Source organism: Nyctereutes procyonoides, unplaced genomic scaffold, assembly GCF_905146905.1.
Source record: "Nyctereutes procyonoides isolate TBG_1078 unplaced genomic scaffold, NYPRO_anot_genome, whole genome shotgun sequence".
Classification (NCBI taxonomy): domain Eukaryota; kingdom Metazoa; phylum Chordata; class Mammalia; order Carnivora; family Canidae; genus Nyctereutes; species Nyctereutes procyonoides.
This window is the reverse complement of record NW_026575131.1, coordinates 48,998,267-49,020,731: the sequence shown is the minus strand read 5'-3', so window position 1 is coordinate 49,020,731 and position 22,465 is coordinate 48,998,267. Positions and strand designations below refer to the sequence as shown.

The following is a 22,465-nucleotide window of genomic DNA, read 5'->3' as shown; positions in this document are numbered from 1 at the left end:
AGCCACCTGGTGTATGCTATTTTGTGATGGCAGCTGGAGCTAAGACATAAGGTTTACCTCACCTTGATTCTTTAAAAAAAAAAATCAATTCCCCCCACTCATCATTATACAGTGAGCAATTCCCTGCTTCTGTAAATACTCTCCCAACAGATGCTTTTTAATGACGATGTAATATTCCCTCATACGAAGTGACCAGACAGTACCAAACCAGTTGCTTCCAGTTTTGTTCTATTTTTACAAATAATGCTGAGATGCACATCCTGATATAAACCTTTGACAGCGTTGCTGATTAGTTGAGGTTAGGCTTTTTCCAGAAGGCACTTATTTAACTAGGAAGCCAAACAGAAAAGAATTTTGGTACAAACCAAAATTGTGAAAACCTGGAAGGGGGCAGACCGTGCCACGTAGGTGGGCTGCTGCTGCTCCCTCTGCCAAGAATCCTCCCCCACAAATAGCTGCCTTGTGCTCTCCTTCTCTGCAGAAATGTCACTTCCTCTGAGGAACCCTCCCTGATTGCCTGACTGAGACTAGCACCACCTTGCCCCTGTGCTGCTTCTGTCCTCACAGGGCATGTCACTATGTCCCACATTATGCATTTGCTTACTGTCTGTCTCCCACTGGAGGGGCAGTTTATTATTTATCATGTTTATTGTTTGTGTCCATCTCCCCCATCAGACTGGGGATTTCTGTCTGTCTTCTTCCTGGTGGGTCCTCTCCCCTCCATCACCTGCCCACTTCCCAGCATGCACTAAGTGCTCAACAGTTAATACACGAATGGATTTCAATGATATTAAGGGACAGAAACAAGATGTTGGGATCATAAAGCACTGCCCACCCAGGCAGGTGGCATCCATCTGGCATCTATGCCCATGGATTCTAAGATACTTGGAGCAGGTGCGTCTGGACTCTCTCCCCATTCAGTGAGGCCATGCCCACAGGCCTAGGCTCTAGCACAAATACAGAGACAAAGATTCCAGACCTGCGGCTGCCGGATGGATTGAGGGGGTGTCCTAGGACAGGTCTGGGCAGGGCTGGCAGAGGCAGAACATAAGAGCAGGGTCCTAATGAATCTAGAAAAGCAACATCTCTGCTCTCACCAGCAGAAACTCAAAGAGGGCCACCTTAGCTCCAGCCTTTGGCAATGAGAGGCTCTAGTAGCTGTAGTATGTGTGTGTGTGTGTGTGTGTGTGTGTGTGTGTGTGTGTGTGTGTGTCTTAATTTGGGAAGCCCCAGATAAGGGATTCGGGTACAGTAGTTTAGGAGGTGTTATGGAATCACCTTCCTCCCCCCACAAAAGATATATTGAAAATTTAACCCTCAGGACCTCAGAACGTGACCTTATTTGGAAACCAGGTCATTGCAGAGGTCATTCGTTCAGAGGAGATTATGCTGGAGTAGAGTGGGCCCTAATCCAACATGACTGGTGTCTTTATAAGAAGACAACCATGTGAAGATGGGATATTCAAGTGGAGGGCAGAGAATGTGTAAGCCAGGGAATGCCAAGGATTGTTGGCAGCTACCAGAAGCTGGAAGAGGCAAAGAGGGATCCTCCCCCAGGGTCTTCAGAGGGAGCCTGGCCCTGCCAGTACCTTGATAGGGGACTTCTGGCCTCCAGACTGTGAAATAATGAATGTCTGATGTTTTAGCCACCACTTTGAGGTACTTTATTACTCCTCTAGGCTCACATGAAACCCAGATCAGTACTGGGGTTTCTACCCACAGGATGGCGGTGGGATGTAAGCACATGTAAAGTTCTAGAAGGCTACTCTGACTGAGTTACAGCTACCTGTGGGGTGAGGGTGGGGAATAAAGTGAGACCCCGCAGCTCACTCGCTTCCTTAGGTGCTGCTGAAGTTTTTATGATGAAAAAATCATATATGTTTCTGAAAGGAGTGCCCACCAGGGTGGAGAATTCGGCCTACAGTTTGCTGAGGACCAGGCACTGTTCTAAACACTTCACATGTACCCACCTCACTCAGTGCTCCTGCCTTGTGAGGTGGGACCGTGCTTCTGCTCATACCATGCAAGTGGAAATGAGGCACAGAGAGGCCAAGTGACTTGCCCAAGGTTGCACAGCAAGGAAGTGGTGGAGTCAGAAGGGGAACCTAGGCAGTCTCGTACCTGACTCTGTGCTCTCACCAATTACCCGGAGCTTGTTTCCCCCAAGACAGCTTAGCTCCAGGACGAATAGCCCCTCCAACAATGGTGCTTATGACTGGGGAATCTTCTGGAAATTTGTGGTCCTACTCATGCTTACTCTCCCACCACTAAGCACATCCCCAGTATCTTCCTCTGAACCTCTGGACAATTTCTCTGGACATCTGGCCTCATGATACACCCCTTTCCCATGTTTACAATTCTTTTAGCTTTTGCTCCTCAGTCCCATTCTCTGCTGCAGTTTCCTTACCTTCCTGGCTCCTGGCTCTGTTTCACTCCCAGCAGGGCTCATTTCCCCCTGCAGCCTCCTCTCATATCACCCTTGCAAAGTAAACACCTAGAACCCATAAAAATCCCCTAGCAAGCTTTTGCCAATTGGGTGTAACCTTTTGTCCAAGCTGTTTGCAAGTGAGGTCCAAGAGAGAGAGACTGAGCATTTCTCAGATCTGTGGTCTGTTTCTAGACATGCTATGCTCAGAGAGTCTTTATACAAATTAGAACACCATGTCTTCTTCTTACAGTCTTTACATTTGTTAAAAAACTATAATAATGGTGGACATCTATGTAGTCTACAATACAAATTACACTTCTGAGATGTGGTGGCTTGTGCAGTGTGTGACATGCACAACTGTCTATGGCACTTTTGCAGTCCACTTCCAGGCTGCACTCTCAGTCCCACCCTAAAATGAGCCACCGATTAAAAGGATAGGTTTTTGTAAATCTCCCTTCACTTCCAAGGGGAAAACTTTCTTAAGAAACATAGACCTGGGGATTCCTGGGTGGCTCAGTGGTTTGGCGCCTGCCTTTGGCCCAGGGCGCGATCCTGGGGTCCTGGGATCGAGTCCCGCGTCGGGCTCCCGGCATGGAGCCTGCTTCTCCCTCCTCCCATGTCTCTGCCTTTCTCTCTCTATGTTTATCACAAATAAATAAATAAAATCTTAAAAAAAAAAAAGAAACATAGACCTGCTTCCAGGAGGAGAGTTCAGCAACTGTGTATGCAGAAAGAAGCCTGGTATTGCTTCCCCAGCAAGCAATGCCCTGGCTCATATGAGAAGAAGCTTAACTGGCGATTTTAGCACTTAGGCAGGCAGAGAGGATACCTCCATGAGTCAACGGAGGCATGTGTGTGGAGCAGCCCCGGGGACGCTCCATGAGGTCGCTACACCTGTGGCATCCTGTATTTGATCCTGAATCCTTGACTCCACCCATCTCTAGCTGCCAAGAGGCAAATGGCTTGGGGGCCTTTCACCTGCACAGGCTGGTGGGGAAGGTGTGCTGTGTTTAGGGCAGAGAAGGCTCTAAAACCTGCACATCTAAATATCTATCAAAATTATAAATACACTTTAGCCATTGACCCAGTGAGCCCACTTCTGGGGAATGGACACCACCAACTCCAGCTCTATCTACACAAGGATGAAAAGACATAAATGCCGCACTGCTCATGGCAGCTCTGAGTTCAAGGTCAGAGGATGGGGAACCATCCAAGCATTTGTCTCTGGGGAACTGATTAAATAAACCATGGCCCTCCAAATAATGGAGTGCTATGCAGCTGTACAAAAGAACGAAGACATACTCCATGTCCTGCCATGGAAAGATCTCCAGGATATGTTGTTACGTGACCAAAAAAACCCCACAGAATAGAACAGCATGTATAGAATGCCAGCCTTTGGGGTAAGAAAAAGGGACGAGGATATAGATATGATTACATTTATATTTGCATAAATACTGAAATCATACACACCAAGGAGCTAAAGGGGTTGCACGTGGTGGGGGGATGGAAACAGGATGCAAGTGGGGCAGGTGGACCACTCTCTAATGTTTTCAAGATCTCAGACAAGAGTACTGACAGAGGCCCACATACTCTGTGTAAATATTTAAAAACTACTAAATAAAATATGCTGTATACTTCTCCTTTGTAAACATACCTTCATAAGCACTCAGAAGGTCAGGGTAGAATTTAGAACCTAGATGTCTGCACCAGATCACGATGTGAGCAAAGCCAGCCCTGCCCCCGGCCACGCATGATGGCCTGTCTTCTCCCCAACTCATGGCTATGTCTGGCCCGGGGGTGGGGGTGGGCTTCATGCACAGACGCATGGGCACTTCTGCTCACATGTCTAAGCTCCAGCCACATTTGTGCCAACAGACGCTCCTAGGACATGTGGTGGCACAGTTGGAGAACAGACCCACGGAAGAATTTCATGCAAGTCCACAGAATCTCAGCTTGGGCAGAAAATTCCAGAATCCTGGATAATCCAAGAGGGTGGTCCAGAAAGTGGGGTAAGTGGTGCCCGCTTCTGGTAGATACCTCCCCTAAGCCCCATGGACTCCTCACCCTGCAGGGAAGGGCAGGGATGGCAGAGGGCCAACAATAGTCCCAGCACAGGGCCCTTCTTTTATCCATGTGGGCTTTTGAATCACATGGGCCTTTTACATATTAAAAAAATCTAAAATTATATTGAAACACTTGCACAGTGAAACGTATTTGGCATCTGTGTGCCCTCTGGATTTCCATGTCCTGAGGGGCCTCCTCTACTTAAAGTTCTGAAGACTCGCAGCTCTGTGCCCCGCCCCGCTGGCCCCACCGGCTCAGAGTCCCTCCAATGCAGCCTAAGGAATTGGCTGGTCCAGTGGGGGCTACCTCCCACCGAGTTTGCATCACTTACATTGTAGAGGAGGTCAGTCCACCCTTCCATGGTGATGCATTGGAAAACTGTCAGCACTGCAAATAGGATGTTGTCGAACTGAGTAATCCCATTGTTGGGCCCTTCCCAGTAGGGCTGACATTTGGTCCCATTGGGGCAGGTGCGGGCGGGTTCCTCTGTCCCACACGGAGCCGGAGACTCACCCTGAATGTCATCTGTGAAAGGGAAGGGGGACAAAAGTCAGGGGAAGGGGCTAGGCAAACCAACTCAGAAATAGGGGCTGTCAGGGTTCAATACTGTTGGGGGAAAAATGACTATTGAACTGAATCATAAGGCTTTTTTTTTTTTTAAAGTCTGGCTTTGTTGATCTATTCATTGTTTTCTGTTTCATTGATTTTTTCTCTAAGCTCTATTACTTTTCCTGTACATTTCCTAAACTTCTAAGATGGATTCACGTTCTTTTAAGGCTACAAATGGCCCTTTGCGTGCAGCTTTAGCTATTATCTCACAAAATTTGCCATGCGTTATCATGATCACTCAAGTAAAATATTCGGTAATTTCCATTATCATTTCTTCTTTGACCCATGGATAACCAAGATGTGTTTCTTTTTTGTTTTTTAAACAAACTTTCCAGATATTTACAAAAACAGAATAGTATAGAGGCACCTGGGTGGCTCAGTCGGTTGAGTGTCCACCTCTTGATTTCAGCTCGGGTCATGATCTCAGGGTTGTGGGATCAAGTCCCATGTAGGCTCTGTGCTCAGCAGGGAGTCTGCTTTTCCCTCTCCCTCTGCTCCTCCCTTTGCATGCTCCCACGTGCTCGCTCTCTCTCTCTCTCAAATAAATAAATAAAATCTTTAAAAAATAGAATAATATAACAAATTCCCATGCACCTATCACCAATTTCAACACTTATCAACTCAGGGCTAATCTTGCTTCATCTGTACCCCCTCCCCACATTTGCTTTGCAGTAGAATATTTTTAAAGCAAATCTCAGATACCCTATCATTTCATCCGTACATTAAGAAGCATGCTTCTTAATTTCCTAACACTTTCAGAGTTATCTGTTTGTTACCAATTTCCAGCTTAATTACACCGTTGGTCAGAGGATATGTCTTGTATAATTTAATTTAGTCTTTTAAGATCTGTTGAGATGTGCTTTATGTTCCCTAATACAGATGGTTTGGGTGAATATGCCATGCAATTTTGAGGTGATTGGGTGCAGTGTTCTCTAGACTTCCATCAGGACAAATATGTGAATCGTGTGGTGCTGTTCTTCTGTAGGCTGATTTTTCTTTTTTTTTCTTTACTTCTCTCCTCTCATCTGTTTTTTTCTCTCTCTCTGTCTCTGTCTCTTTCTTTTTTCTCTCTTTCCTCCTCTTTTCTTTTTTTTGAGATGTACTGGGCTCTGAGAGCTGTTCTGGGGGCGAGGGAGGCCAGTACACACAGTACTTACCCTTAGGCACAGGAGCTAAGTTTTCTCCCCAAACAGCAAGAGGCAGATTGTAAAAATGCCACAAGGAAAGAGACACATGCCAACAGATGCCCCTTTTGCTGGCAACCAAAGACGGCTTCCTGGAAACGTTGGGCTGGGCGCCAAAGGTGGGGTCTGAATTCCAAGGTGTTGATGGGGTGACCCCGGGAACACATGGAATCAGGGGAGTGCAGAATGACCCCGGGGTGTCCCCACTGGACCAGAGCAGTGGATATGAGAGGACCCTATTCAGTGAGTCACACTTTTGAAGGCTTTCAGAGAATGACGCTGTCAGCCAAGAAAACAAACAGCCAAGTGTGTAAACTCAAGCTCTCCACAAAATAAAAATATATCTCAATGGATGTGTTATGGACACAAATTCCCAACCCCCACTCGGCACGCAGCAGAGAGAAATAAACCAGCACGGAAGGCGTGAATCTCATCGGCCTCTGAAGCTTCAGTTAAATAGAAACTCTAGGTCATGCAATGTGACACCCGCCACTCTCAGAAGTGACACCTACTGCTCAAGAAGCAATGACCACTAGTTTAAGTGGCTGGAAATGCCTTCGTCATTCACGCTGGACTTGGTACAGGGGGACTATTATTTAACAAATACAGGCTGGAAAGCAAAATCTTTTAAACATAAGGCTTAGAGCAGGGGAAAGAAAATGCATGCGCTCCTATAATAAGTGAGAACCACCATTTGTTGGGAAGGTCACCTCTGTCCAGAACCTTCTCCATCTCTACCTCACGACCAAGTCTGGCTCAGTTCCCCCCACCCCACCCCGTGGCCCCTTGTGTCAGCCAGTGAGCACTGGTCCTTCCTTTTCTTCAGGGCCACAAGAGCACCTCAATGTTCGTATTTCGTGGGGAGACAAGAGCAACGAGCTAGTTGCAGACAAGGAGTCTTGTCTCCTCAAACTCTTTTGGAGGCTCTTGGAAAGCAGAAAGCCTTCCACTTTAACTTCACATTTCTCTGCGTGTTTAGCACACTTCTGGGCACGCAGGAACCAGGGTTCTGGGCGGTAAAGGAACACAGCTGAAAACCTGTCTCTCCTTAGCACTCCTGCCCAGTGGTTCTTCTGATTTTTAAGCCCCACTCAACCCTCCGCCCCCCCATCACGAAACACTCAGAGGGCTGCTTCTAGAAAAGCAACCGTCCAGAGAGTCTGAGGAATTTGGTTATAAATATATTTTAAAATTAACCTGCTGCCTGGGTGTCTGTGTATATCTGTCTCTTACTCACACGCCTTATATTTTTAATCGCAAGCTTTTCAGTCATCCTCCTAAAATGAGGCTTCCTACCCCCCCCCAGCTGCTCCCCTACATCTGCCCCCTCACAACCCCACTGAGACCTAAGCCATTTGTGTGTCTGCTTGGCTAGAAAGACAAAAAAAAAAAAAACCACACACACACACCAAACCACCTCAACAAAACCCCCAAACCTAGGCTCCAGGAGTCCTGGTTTCTCTGCTCTTGGCTGACTTTTCCAAGGGGCCCTGCCCTGTAGCTCTCCCTCCTGCGTTTCCGCCCGGGTGACGAGGCCAGGCGCAGAAATAGCTCTGCCTCAATTAACACCTTCTTCATCGGGGAGAGAAATAATTAGGACATCCCATATTGAGCAAACTTCACAAGCCCAGGAGAGAAGGAGTCAGGAGGAGCAGGAGAAGAAGAGGAAGAAAAAGGACATCTTGAATAAACGTTCCCTACTGGGTTTTCCTTCCGTCTGGGGCAGTCTGGGGCCAGGGATCCACTACTTGGGGGGTCACCAGGAGGACATGGTGGGTGGGAAGCCACTCCCAGACAGAATCTTCTTCCCGGTGACACAGGCATGAAACCCCTTTCATTTTCTCACATGGCTTCCCCTTCAGCTTCACCATCCACCCTGTCCCTCCCCTGAATTCATGTTTCCCTTGTCCCTCTGACGAGCATTGCCAGCCGGCCTGGCTATACCCAGATGGCAGGTGTTCCCAATACTGACACACAGGCTTCTCTCTTTACCCGATTCCATTTGATTCTTGGGCTTCAGAGAGCAAGAGAGCTTGGAGAGCAGGAGATTTAACTGAAAACATATCTGGAAGCTACCTATCCCCGAGTGTGTGGATAGGGGGGATACCACCCTGCTATGCTGCCGATTCAGAGCTGAGTCCCATGAGTGAGACTCCTGCCTTCCTGGCTTTTCTCTGCCTGTCCCCCGACCCATTTCTTGACCCTCACCACTGAAGGGTTGCCCCTGGCACCATGTGTGGAGAGAGGGACCAGAACCTTATGCTAGGTACTATTGGTGTCATGCCTCTTAGCTGGGGTGTCTTCAAGGCACATTCTGGGTGACGCCAGGAGGACCACCCTCTCTCTATTCCTTTTCTCCAGGTAGTGGGGATTGCCTCCCACAACACAATCAGATTTCTTCCTTCCTGATCTGGCTGCCCTTTTTCTTCCTGCTTGAGAACACAGCATGGGCTGCAGTTCCTGCGAGGTTACGAGGCGGAAGCTACTGGCACCCTGTTCATATCTTGCTGTTTACCTGGTCCCCACATACTCCCACCTGAAAACACCTTTCATCCCTGCTCTAGCCCAGCGTGCAGGTCATCTAGCTGTGCCAGGACATTAATGCCCACCCAGGCACAGTCCATGTCACTGTCAGACAGAAGTTGGTGGATAACACCCAGGGTCCCTTACCCCCTGCCTGGGATGGCTCTGAGGCATGTGTCCTATGCTATCTCCCTAGGGTACCCAATGGGACTGAGTCCCAGCTGCCCACAATGGTAGCCTGCTTGATAACACCACACCTTTTTACTAGATGTCTTCTTTCCCTGTCTCATGTCCTCACTCCCCCAATGGCACTTCCTGGGATCACTTCCAAAATAAACCACTTACCCCTAGGACAGCTTCTGGGGGGCCCCAACACAAGGCCCTAGAACAACAAAGACCTCCAGGGCTACCTCACCCCTGCCTTTGCCTGCAACACTTTGGAAGGAAGTTCTCCCAGCTGCCAGGAAAAAGAAGCAAAGCCCTGCAGATCCCTTCTAGGAGCTTGTCCCCAAGGGAAGAAGGTTGGGAAAAAACACATCATGCTGCTTGGACCTACCTGTCCCCTCTTCAAAGCAGGTGGTATGAAATTTTCCCATATAAAATTCTAACCCTATGATTGCAAAAATAAGGATTGCAAAAAATAGGAGGAGGCCGATCTGCAGCAGGGGGATCATTGCCTTCATGATCGACTTCAGGACGACTTGTAAACCTGAGAAGACACAAGAGAGCCCCATGGCTCTGTGAGCAAGCACCCCAAACCCTGGGAACCGAGAGCACACACAAGGCTGGAGATGCAGCAATGACAAGTGACCACACAGGATGGTCATCATAAAATGGGAATGAGCCCTCCTAATATGTTATGGTACGTTTTATTTTAAAATATTTTAAAAGTATTTGGCATACTCTGTCATTTGATGACCTAAGAAAGGAGTAGAAATCGATTGCTTTATGAACCATATTCCTGGGTGTTGGGAAGCTTTTACCCAAGAGCAGAGTGCCTTTTCCTAATTTTTCCCACCAAGAGGGGGCATCTTTTCCTAATTCATGCAAAGGCACCAGCCACGTTAGCCACACCTCTGCACAGAAAAGCAATGTCCCAGTTCCAGTCTCAAGAAACCAGACATCATTTCATTGGCTTCTAGCACAACCCCATGAAGTGGGCACACGTGTAAAATTATCCCCATTTTGCAGAGGTGGGAAGCAAGTCCGAGAAACGTGATTCATCCATGGGAGTTAGAAATCACAGAGGCAGGACTTAAACCCAGGTCTGAGTCATGTCAAATTGGATGTTTGTAGTCACGGTGCCATCAGGAAAGTCTATAGTTAAAATTAGGGTTCAAACAAAAAGCCTGAGGCCTTGTTTCTTGATTAGAAGAACTTCGCACGGCTCATGATTAGCACCTCCTGATGGGTGGAAGCCACAGGGATCTACAATGTAAAGGTGATGCTAATAGAGGTGATGAGGTGGAGCGGTTGAGGCTCTGGACACTGGACGTGGTTAGTGTCCAAGCCAAATATCCTCTGTCACTGGTGTGCCCACTTTCCAGCTCCTGTGGGTGTTGGCTGCTAACGGCTTGCAGCTGCCCCTTCTCTTTGTATAACTGCCCTTGGTTATGGAGAGCTGCCTTAACCTGAGCAGCCACTCTCTTCCAACCTCTCTGTCCCCTGCCCCCAATATGTGACCAGAGATGGATGGATGAAAGGCCGGCAGTCTCTGCCTCAGGTTGGAGGATAACTCTGGTGCTACTCCTACTCCAGAGCTCCCCACGGGATCAGGCCGAGACTGCATCCTTGCTCGGCATCTTCCCTCTCCCATCTTGCTGGCCTCATTCCCTCTCTCCTGATGGCACTCCCCAGATAAAGCAGGGCCATCCGAGCACCTAGCTAAGTCTGCACTGAAGGGACCCAACCTAGTCATCTACTTTCTAGCAATGTGACCTCCAGCAAGTCAGGTCACCACTCTAAATCTTGGTTTCTTCATCTGTAAGTGGGGACTGGAATAGCACCTCCCTCTCAGGATTAAATGAGAGAGCACATATCTGGCAAAGTAGCATCAGAGGTAGAAATTCTTATTAGTATTAGCTTGGGGGTGACTCTTAATTTAATGCAATTCAGGCAACTCCTGGGTTCCTACATACACCTAAACAGAAGTGCCTTCTTTCTACAAAAAGACCCTGCTGGTGGTCGTCTGGGAGATCTTATTCTTTAGATCCGGATGGCAATGAACCTGACAGATGAAGCCAATGAGATGTAAAATGGAACTAAAAATAGAACCTACCTCATAGGCTTGTTGGGAGAACAAATGAGTATTTAAAATGGCAAATACTTAGAACAGTGCCTGGCACATAGCAAGCGCTTTTTAAATTATTATTAGTAGTGGGTCAGAAACTGAGGCAGTGGGACAGAAAAAGGTCAGTACTGTTTGGTTTTTATTTTTGGCAGCTGAACCTACATCTGACCCTGAATATGGCAGCCATGCTCATAGGGTGGAGCAGAAGCACCCTTGGAGGAGGAGAAAGCAAGCAGATGGGACAAGGATGGGCTCTGGAGCTCATCACTGTCAAGCTGCCAAAGCCCAGGTGCAAAATTTAACCTGTTGGAGCCTCAGCCTTTCAATCTGTAAAATGGGTACATCAGGCGATTGTGAAGACAAACTAATAAGACAATTCACTTGAAGTTCTCTCTATAGTGTCCAATATGCAGCAGGCACTCAATAGATGGTCACAGTCATTGACACCGGTGTTACTGGCCAGGCTCAGGGTCACAATCACTAACCCTAGTCCTGCCTTTCTCAGCCACATGACTCTGCTCAAACTATTCAGCTGCTCTGAGCCTCAGTTTCCACAACTGCAAAATGGAGATATTAAAACTCTCTCCCAACTTCACAAAGTTGTGAGTACTGGCTGAGACAGTATGAGCATGGCTCCTGATAGACAGCAGGTGCTCACTAAATGGGTGCTATGGTTATAGGTGAGGCTCCTGGCTTGCTTTCAGAAGCTCACCAAGACCTGCGGCCAGGTTCCTGGGCATCCCTTGGGAGCTTTCCCCCTAAGAGAAGGCTGTGCTATCACAAGCTGGGAGCACCCAGGGGCCACTTCTGAGATGCTCTGCAGAGGGGAAACTGAGGACTCCCGGGACCCCTAAGCAGACCCCTTGCCAGGGTCAGAAACTCACGCACTTGGGATTCCAGACACCAGCTTGAGCGGCCTCAGCACTCGAACTGCCCTCAGCGTCCGTAGGTCAAACTCCGTCCCAACTGTCGCCAAGATGCTGGAAGAAAGAAGCCAGAGTGGAAAACAGAGGGTGGGTTTCAGGGTCAGATGGGAGTGGGATGTCATTTATTGGCTAGGGGACCACAGGCATGTGACCTTACATTGCTGGCCTCAGTTTCATACCCTGTATTAACAGTCCCTGCCTTACAGGATAAAAGGTGATTTACAAAGACCCCCAACTAGGTGTATGGTTGATGGTAGTCAATAGATGCTGGACTGAGGAATGGAAGCTTCCTGTCACATATGGTAGGGGTGATGTCCAATATATTTCACAATGCACAATTGGAATGAATTGTGGGGTGGCCCAGGAGCCCGGGGGAGGGGCTAGGGAGAGTGGCAGGACCTTTGGGGCTTGGTGCTCTTTACCAACTGGCAGGAAAGTGGTTCAGTATTAGGAGCCCAATCCACATGGGGTTTGAATCCTGGCTCTGCCATTTCCCAGCTGGGTGACCTTGGACAAGCCAGTACTCCTCTCTGTGTCTCAGTTTCCCCTTTTGTGGAAGAGGGATAAAAACAGTACTGACAACGCCTCAAAGGGGTGTGGGGATTAAACAATTGATACATGTGCTGTGGTCAGCATGGTGCCCAGCACATAGGAAGTATGCTAAGCTACTTGGAAATAAATGAAAAGGAAAAAAAAAAAACCACAGAAAACCAAACCAAACAATGAACATGGCTCTGCTGGTGTGGACTAGCTTGGTGCAGCTGAGGAAGCGTGAGAAGGCCAGTATGGCTGGAGCCAAGCCAGCCAGAGTGACAGTGGGAGGAGGTGAGGGCAGGGTGGTGATGGGCAGATCGTGAGGGCCCTGTGGGTTGTGGTTTGGTTCCCTCTCCAAGTGATGTGGGAGCCACAGAAGGTTCTGAGCACTGGAGGGATGGGACATGATCTGTATTACAAGAAAGCCTCCTGAGAGGCAAGGCCAGAAATTGGTGGGGGGGATGGGGCCACTGCATTTCAGGTGGCTGTGGTGGGTCTGGCCCAGTCAGGGCTGGACCCAGCGGTAGTGCTGAGAAGAATCTGACTCCGCCCTCAGATGATCTCACAAGTGGGTGAGGTTCAAGTATAGTCTCCATGGCCCCAGGCTACAGGACAATGAGGAGGACCTGAATACAGATAGGAGGGCTGGGGTCAGCATTGCCATGGAGCCCAAGTACAAGGAGGCAGCATGGCACAAAATCTCAGATCTGGAGTTAAACCTTGGTCCTGTGTTTTCTCATTGTGTGGCCTTTGTCCTAACCTGTTAAAGCCCCAGAAATGCAGATAATCTGGCCCCCCTCTGGCCCAGTACAATCCTAACAGGCACCTATTTACTATGTTCCATCCCCCATCCTGGAAGGATGAGAAGGAATTAGGAGGGGATGGGATGGGGCAGGGAAGTCTTCTGTGTCCAAGAAAACCCTATGGAGGCAGAGGCTTTGTTCAGGATATTGGTGGGAAGAAATGGGTGGGCTGGTGTTGGAGGCTGTGAACTGGACGCTGAGGAGGTGGGTCTTATCGTGTGGACAGTGGGAGTCATGTAAGGTTTCAGAGCAGGGGAGGGATGTGATTAGGGTTGGCGTGGTGAAGACAAGGCTGACAGCTGACAGGACAGATGGGCAGTGATGGAGGCAGAGTGAGGAGGGAGCGGTGAGAGCAGGCCAGCGTAATGAGGGCTGGAACTAGGACAAAGGCAGTGGGAGTACAAAGGAGGCCCCAATTTAAATATAGCTGCCATTGATTGCTGGGCATCAGGGAGCTTGCCTGGGCTCATCAAATCCTCCCTGTATCCCAGCAGTCGGCAGGATGAGTCCCATTTTCCAGAGGAAACTAGAGCCCAGAGAAGTTACAAATGCATGGAGGTCCACACCACTAAGTAAGAACTCAAAGCCAGAACCCCAAGACTCCAAAACCCCAGTTCTCCACCTCACATGATTCACTGGATGGGGTGGGGGCCGTGGTGTGGGAAAGACAGGAAAGAGGAATGGCTTCCCGGTTCTGAATGAGCCACTAAGCAACAGTTGTTCATTTATGCAATGAGGGTTTATTGAGCACCTACTATAGGTGCCTGAGGACACTGCCATGAACAAAGAGACAATGGGAAAACATATGATCTGTCAGATGGTGGGAAGCGCTATAGAGAACAATATGGTAGCCACCAGAGCTTCCCATGGAAAGATTGAGCATGGTGGGATAGGAACAAGAGGAATCAAAGATGTCTGCAGGGTTTCGGCCTGAGCTACCTGAAGGCTGGAGTCACGGTAAATTGAGATGGGAAAGGAGTAGGTTTGGAGGAGGAAGATCCAGGAGGAAGATGAAGCCTGGGCTGTGGACACGTTGAGTTAGAGATGTCAGGTTTCTGTAACTTCCTTATTAAAACTTTCCATTGGCTTCCACCAGTCTTGGAATAAAATCCAAACTCTATGGTGACCACAAGGCCTTGTATGCCTTGACTCCCACTGACTGCCCTGTGCCACCACACTCTGGCCACTCTGACCTTCTGTTCCTCCAACAGGGAAAGCTCTTTCCTGCCATGGGAATGTTACATTGGCTATTTCTTCTACTGCAAATGCCTGTCCTCCCCAACTCTCTCCTTCTTTGCCCTGCTGGCCCTCTTCAAATCCTTTAGAGCTCACAGTTTGCTTCTCAGAGAGAATCTCCCTGGCCCCTCTAGCTAAAGAGATCCTTCACTCTCCAGAATTATATTGGTTATTAATCTGTTTTTATTATTCACCTCTTCTTCTAGATTGTGAGTACCATGAAGACAAACATCTTTTTTTTGTAGTACCTGTAGCACCTTTTGTGGCCTAGCAGGTATCAATAAATATCTGGTAATGGTGAGAAAAGAGTGGTGGAAAATGGTTATGGTAGACCAGATATTCTAGGGTAGACAGGTCAAGTGAAGAAAGTCAAGGGCTCCTAGTGGAATGTTGGGGAAGAGTAACATTTTAAGAGAGAAATCCTAGAGGCAGGAGGTTGGTGAGAAAGAGGAAGCCACAGAGATGGGAGGAAACCTGGCAGAGAGTGTCATCCCTGGGGGTCAAGTTCAAAAGTGTTTTGAGGAAGGCAAGGTCACTGATCTTCAGGGTAGCCCCTGGATGAGTCAGGTGCAAACAATGAGAAGCATCAGGTCATGGGAGAGTCTTGCCATTGGCTGATGGCTGGAGACAAGAGTAACCATAAACAAGAGCCTGGATATGAGATAGGAGGATTTTCAGGGTGAGAGACACTAAATATGTTTACATGTCCAGAGAGAAAAGTCGATAATGTATCCCTTGGCCTTTAGAGCTCAGCTGCCCGATATGGTAACCACTAGCCACACATAGCTGTTTAAATATACCCTTAATTTAATTTAAGTTAAATCAGACATTTAGTTTTTCAGTTGCATTAGTTGCACTTACACATAGCTGTTTAAATATATAACTAAATTAAATTAAATTAAATTTAGACTTCCAGCCCCTCAGTTGTATTAGACATATTTCAAGTGCTCTATAGCCACATGTGGAGAGTTGGTTTCCATCATCGTAGAAAGTTCCACGGGATGGCGCTGCTCTTGCATGTCTAACCCTCCCTGGGCAGGAATTTTCATGTTTTGTTCAGAGCTGTATCCCCGGGACATAAAACTGTGCCTGGCATACAGCAGGTGCTCAATAAATGCTTGTCGAATAAATAATAAGGAAGTGAAATGTAGAAAAGCCTAGAGATAACTAATAGTATATTCTAGAAGAGATGGAAGGCTGGGTAGAAGAAGGACTTGTCTTAAACTAGGAAAAGGATTGTGAAAGGTACTGAGGATTGTTTATCCAACAACCAATCCCTTGCCAGGGGAGTCTCTCTTCCATCAGAGTCAGAAAATGTCCAATAGTCTCTTTTCCCCAGGACTCCTTTCGATGGGAGCACTGTCACATGACCCAATCATGTACCTTATGGGACCTGAGAGAAAGCCTGCTGGGGGCTTCTGGGAAAGAGTTTCTCTCCCCTAAGAGTAACATGGCAGGTGACAACCTCTCCTCTTTTTTAGCCAGATGCTTTTGTGTAGACATCTTGGAACATGGTGGCCATCTTGGGACCATGAGTGGTAAAGGTTACCAGAAAAGTCCTTACACTGGAGATGACAGAGTGGAAAGATGGGAAGGATTCCTTGGGAACATCACCAAGCTGTGGAGCCAACCATGTATCCAACCACCCAGCCTCCAGACTTCTTGTAATGTAGATGGCAAACAGCCTTTCTAAGAGCCAGGCAGCTTGGGTTCAAATCCCTGTTCCTCCAATCACTAGCTGTGTGACCCTGGGCAAGTCACACAACTTTTCTGTTCCTTAGTTTCCTGAATTGTAAGATGGGGATGACAATCGTGCTTACCCTGATAGGTATGGGGGTTTATGGGAGGTGCTTGGAACTGTGCTTGAAATTTACTAAGTCCGACATAAATGTTTGGTCATAAGTTTTCTTCCTCATCATTTTTATTCTTCTTGTGTTACTTGTGGCTAAGTTATACCAGAACCTGCTGATAAAGGCAAGTCATTGAGTTTTTCCTTTGTCAGGTTGTGTATTTGTTGCTTTATATACTGAGATCCCATTTTATGCCCCAGTATCTTTATTAGCTGAGTGTTCTATTCTCATTTCATTGACAGGGATATTGAGACCCAGGGGGTGAGCTACTTGTCCATGGTCACATAGCTAACATGTGGTGCCTGGCTCCTGGGTCTGGCTGTGCCACCTCCACTGTGCTGCCCCTGGTTGACTCCACTACCCAATTTACCCTCTCCCTGGGACTTCAGCCAAGCTCATACCTCCACTAACCCAAGTGTAGAAAGGAGCTAGATTTTTCTCTGCCGGTTGGAAGTCAGGATGTCAATAAATATTTGTGGAGGAATAACTACCATGTGCTAGGTGGGTGAGGAGGGAAGTATGTGCAAAGGCCCTGGGGCTGGAGAGATTTTATGGTAAAGGGTGAGGTTACTGGCTGAGAGGGAGGGCTTGAGGACAGAAGAGCAATGAAGAGATATCAGCATGGCTAGAAAGCAAGAGAGAATGTGTGGGGCTGCTCTGGACCTTTAAGCTCAGGTTAGAAGTACCTGTCCCCATAGACAGGGTCAAATCTTCCTGAGATGGGTACTTAGAAGCATAACTGCTTCTCATGCAGTCTATATCCTTGCCATTCATAGATTGTGCAAATCCTCTTCAAGTTTATTTTTATATCACTTGGCTTTTACCTCCTTTTGGGAAAAGTATTTCTAAAATTTCTTTTTAAAAAATCTTCAAACTGGGAGAGAGTCAAGTTCATCGTTCTCCTCAGTTTATGGCATCTTTCCACTTTGGTCTGTACAATGCCCCTCTTCGTTCACTCTCTCGTTCGTTCATTCATTCCTTCTTATCACCAAACCCTACTTTCATTCGTCTCCCTGGAGAGACAACCAATATAATGTTTAATTTGGTCTTATTGGAGTGCATTCTTGCAAAACATGTGCTTTATTTTGAGTGCTTATATTTTTAACTTACATTGACGGCACGAAGTTAAAGCATATTCTGTTGTTTCCTGTTTTCACCCAGAACCATGTTTTTAAGCCCTATCCTGGGTGGTCTATTGGATGTGCCATCTGGAGCTTTCACTGGGCCCGAGGCTCCGTAGGTACATCTGCCACATTCCTGTTCCCCAGGGATGGACACCGGGTGGCCTCCAGCTCCGTTTCCACAGATGCTACTGGAGTGAACATCCACCCCTTACAGACTCAGTGAAAATCTGCCTGGGGTGGGTGCCTGGGTACATAATTGCTGGTGACTCTGACTTAACCAGACTTACTTAGCACTGCTAATGACCTTTCCCATGGCCACTCAGGGCACACTCTCAGGAGTGGGGCAGGAGCTTCCTCTGTCCCCACATTCTGCTGACCCTTGACTTATCCACCGTGCTGATTTTTCCTACTATGAGAGGTATACAGAAACACTCGCTGTTTTGGGTGCCTGGGTGGCTCAGTTAAGCATCTGCCTTCAGCTCAGGTCATGACCCAGGGTGCTGGGACTGAGTCCTGCATCAGGCTCCCTGCTCAGCGGGGAGTCTGCTTCTCCCTCTTCCTCTGCCCTCCCCCTGCTCATGATCTCTCTCTCTCAAATAAATAAATAAATAAAATCTTTAAAAAAAGAGAAACACTCGCTGTTTTAATTTTCATCTTTCTGATTACAAATGATTTTGAGTACCACGTCACAGACTGATTAGCTTTTCAGACTTCTCTTCCCTAATCTCCCTGAACACAGTTTTTGCCTGTTTTCCTATTGGGGTTGTGCGTTATTCTTGTTGACTTGCAGATGCCTTGTATAGTCTTAATCAGTGCTGTCCAATACGGCAGCCATTGGCCACATGTGGCTATGGACACTGGAAATGTGGCTTGTGGGAGTGAGGAGCTGCATTTTAGACTGTATTTACTTCTAATTCATTTGCATTGAAAACAGTTGCATGTAGCTAAGGAGTATTGTAAAAAGATAGCAATAAAAGGATGCCTGGGTGGCTGAGTAGGTTAAGCATCTGCCTGTGGCTCAGGTTGTGATCCCAAGGTCCTGGGATCAAGTTCCACATTGGGAAACTCTGCTCAGCAGGGATCCTGCTTCTCCTCCCACTTGTGCTCTCTCTCACTCTCAAATAAATAAAATCTTTTTAAAAAATGATAGCAATAAGATATTAATCTCTGGTCAGTTATTTTTTTACCATCCTAGGCACTATTTACAAATACTACTTTAGTTCTTCTCAAGTACCAGGTGCTGGTCTACATGATTTACAAATACTTTAAAAAAGATTTTATTTATTTATTTGAGAGAGAGCGCGAGAGAGAAAGCCTGTGAGAGAAAGACAGATCACGAGCTGGTGGAGAAGCAGATTCCCCACTGAGCAGGGAGCTTGATGTGGGGCTTGATCCCAGGACCCCTGGGATCATGACCTGAGCTGAAGGTAGATGTTTAACTGACTGAGCACCCAGGCACCCTAATTTATAAATATTAAAACTCCTAACTACCTCGTATGTAGATACCATTCTTCCCATTTTGTTGATGAGGAAATGGAGGCATAAAGAGGTTGAATAACTTGCTTGTGGACTCACAGGAAACAGTAAAGCAAGACTGGGATGTGGACAGTTTGGTTCCTGAACTGTCCCCATTACGTCTTTTTTGAACAGAACATTCATTTTCATCTAATCAATTATTATTAGTAGTATTTTGCCTTGGAGTTTTTGCTTTTAACATTCTGGTTAAAAAAAAAAAAACAAAAAACAAAAACAAAAAAACCATTCTGGTTAAGAAGCCCTTCTCTGGGACACCTGGGTACCTCAGGTCGTGATCCCGGAGTCCTGGGATCAAGTTCCACATCAGGCTCCCTGCATGGAGCCTGCTTCTCCCTCTGCCTATGTCTCTGCCTATCTATCTGTGTCTCTCATGAATAAATAAATAAAATCTTTAAAAAAAAAAAAAAAGGAAGCCCTTTTTCTATCCTGGGCCACACAGATATTCTCTTGTGTTTTCTCTCATGAAGGTCAAGCTCTGACCACTCACTCGAGGTCCTCCTGAGCACCTAAACCTCAGCATGGGGCTGTCCTTCCACTTATTTGTCTTTTAAAGTACAGGATTACACAAAAGGACACGGTTCTATTTTGGGTGATTCCTGAAGCGCTCTTAAAACACAGTGTTTTCTCAAATATAAAGGAGCAGGAGCAGATGTAAAAATCCCAGAAGGAGAGAGGTAAGTGATTATAGAAAAGATGGGCTCTCCAGAGGGGTGAGTCTGGTGGAGGTGGGAAGGGATGGCCATTGAGCCGAGACAAGCATGTTTGGAGGAGGATCGGTAGGTCACCAGCTTGCTGAAGGGCACTGATCACTTACTGATTGGAAGGGAAACTCATCCCTGAGCCTCTGGAACAGGAGGGGAAGATAATATGGTGACTGCAGGGGGCTAGGAGTCTTCCACATGGAGGGGATCTAAGTTTGCAAGATATGTGAATCAAGTCGGTGCAGAAGGAGAGCTTGAAGGCCCAAATGAGACATTTGATGGAGTAAAGCTCTCGAGGAAATGGACGAGTAGGTTTTCAATTTAATTCCCAGACATTTAGCGAGCACCTCCTGAGGGAGAGGCACTCCCAGATCAAAATAAAAACAAAAGCTCAATTCTCGCCCGCAGCTGGTGGGAACTGAGACTGGTCCCTCTGAGGTGCAGAATTGTTAGGGCAGTTTCCGCCAGAGCTAAATGGCCTCCTCCCTGTGACCCAGAAACCCCAGTCCTGGGAACGCCTCCCGCCAAACACAAGCACGAGAGCCTTGACAGTTTTCTCCGTAATAGCTGCAAAGTGCAGAGCACCCAAATGCCCATCACTCAAGTGCAGCACACCCAGCCATGACATTGAACTTTGCACAGCTCCCGCAATACCATGGACAGATCTCACACACACAACAGCAAGGGAAGGAAGCCAATGGGAGTGTGCCATGTGATCCCCCGTGTTTGCAATTCAAAAATAAGCTAGACTAATCCATGCTGTCCCATGTCATGGTGGGGTGACCAGTGACTGGAGGGGAATGGGGTTTCTGGAGGTTGGGGACATTCTGTTGCTTGATTTGGGTGCCAGTTACATGAGTGTGTTCAGTTTGTGAAAATCACTCGCTGTACTCATGTATGTGCGCTTTTCTGAAAGTATGTTCTACTTGAATATAAAGTAGAAAAAGCAGAATTATAAGGAAGGTAATGTTTACAGAGTGCTTGCTGGGGCCAGGCATATGTATCGTTTTAATCAATCCCATGATGACCCAATGAAGTGGGGCCTATCATTCCTCCTACTTTCTGGATCAGAGAGGTTGAGTCACTGCTCCAAGCCGACACAGCTGGTACATGGCCTAGATGGATTTTGGTTCCATCTCCTATACATTTCTAATTACTCTGCAACATTCCCCAGACTTGGAAAAGTGAAGGGCCATGGATTTCTCTAAGGCAGAGGAGGAAAAAAAAAAGATGATGATGATCCTGAGGAAATTGAAAGGAAGGGAGTTCATAAAAGTTGGCAAGATCTCAAGGAATCAGGAGAAGATTGGAAGCAGATGTGGGGTGAATTTAATAAGGCAGTGACTAAAGATGAAGACATGTTGAGGGATACTGAAGATCTGAATAAGAGCCATTGTGCAGGAAAGAAAGGAACCCTTCTCACTGGTTCTCTCAAGGCCATTCTAATCTCAGTAATTGTTTCCCAGCATGGCAAGAGCTAATACATTATACAGTCTTACTGCTCCATATTCCCATTCATAGGCATTATCACCATGGTGGGTGGGCTGGACACCCATTTTGATGATGAGCAAACTGAGGTTCTAAGAGGTCAGGTGTCTTGTCTGAGATCCCATACTGCTAAATGTCAGAGCTGACTTGAACTGAAAACTTCTGCCTCTTCTTTGCCTCATGGGGTAAGCCTCCACCCCAGCAAGCTGCTCACACAGCCTTCCTGCCTCTCCCTTTGCTTCTTTATCCAGAGAACCTCCTCCCTATGGATCCACAGCTCTGCCTGCCTTTAAGAACAGCCTCCTCCACTGCCCAGGCTTACCCCTGACTTCTTTCTCTTCCATCCCATAACCTGCAGGGCCTCAGGGGACACTGCAGCCTTGCTGTGATGGTGGAAATGTTTTATTCTGAGCTGTCCAATATGGCAGCCAACAGCCATGTGTGGCTAGTAAGCATTTAAAATGTGGCTGAGCAAGTGAATTTTTCATTTGAGCTAATTTTAATTGATTTACATTTATATTTTATACCATAGCTATGTATGGCTAGTGGCCACTGTGTTGTACTTTGCAGTTTTGTAGTTGCATTATAGAGTAGATTACATAAACAAGCATATGTAGCCAGTCACACACTGGTGTGTGCTAATTATTCCCCATTTGCCCCCCTCCCAGGTCCATTCTCCAGCTTGTGCTATGCCCTGCAAAGTTGACTCCTGTGGGTTGCATCTCCCAGAATGCTTTGCTCTGGTTCCTATTGGGTTTGGCCAATGGGAGACACAAGCAGGAGGGACAGAGAGGGGTTGGAATATTGTTTCCACCCTCTTTTCCTAGTTCTGAGCCTAGTTATTCCTGTGTGGCCCTGTTTCAGCTGAGTTCCACAAGTGTTAGGATAGGAATGACTTCTCTCATGGGATCTCAACATCCCTTACCTGTTTCCTTTACCTGCCCCCACCTCTTTAAGGAGTTTCTTCATGACCCGCTCTTCATTTGAAACCATCTGGTGGGTGAGTTCTGTTTCCTGTGGAGACCTTGACTGATAAAAGGTGGGATGAATGGATGATCCATGAAGGGTTCCCATCTGAGTGTTCTGAAATCCCCCAGTTTCTGAGACAAAGATCTCTGGAGAAGCAAGACTTGATTACAAGTTTCCTAACCTCAAGGGGCAGGGATACT

At 47.2% G+C, this 22,465-nt stretch overlaps 1 protein-coding gene across 4 annotated transcripts in view; it reads right to left on the bottom strand.

Annotated features, from left to right (window-relative positions):
• The window catches only part of CACNA1A (calcium voltage-gated channel subunit alpha1 A), a 215,369-nt gene that overhangs the window by 109,714 nt on the left and 83,190 nt on the right, over positions 1-22,465 (bottom strand). For all 4 annotated transcript variants that reach the window (XM_055344578.1, XM_055344577.1, XM_055344576.1 and 1 more), the window contains exons 4-6: positions 11,987-12,078; positions 9,365-9,517; positions 4,824-5,017 (exon numbers count right to left, since the gene is read on the bottom strand). In XM_055344578.1, coding sequence (XP_055200553.1) covers positions 4,824-5,017; positions 9,365-9,517; positions 11,987-12,078 — 439 coding nt within the window. The remainder of the gene's footprint in view (positions 1-4,823; positions 5,018-9,364; positions 9,518-11,986; positions 12,079-22,465) is intronic.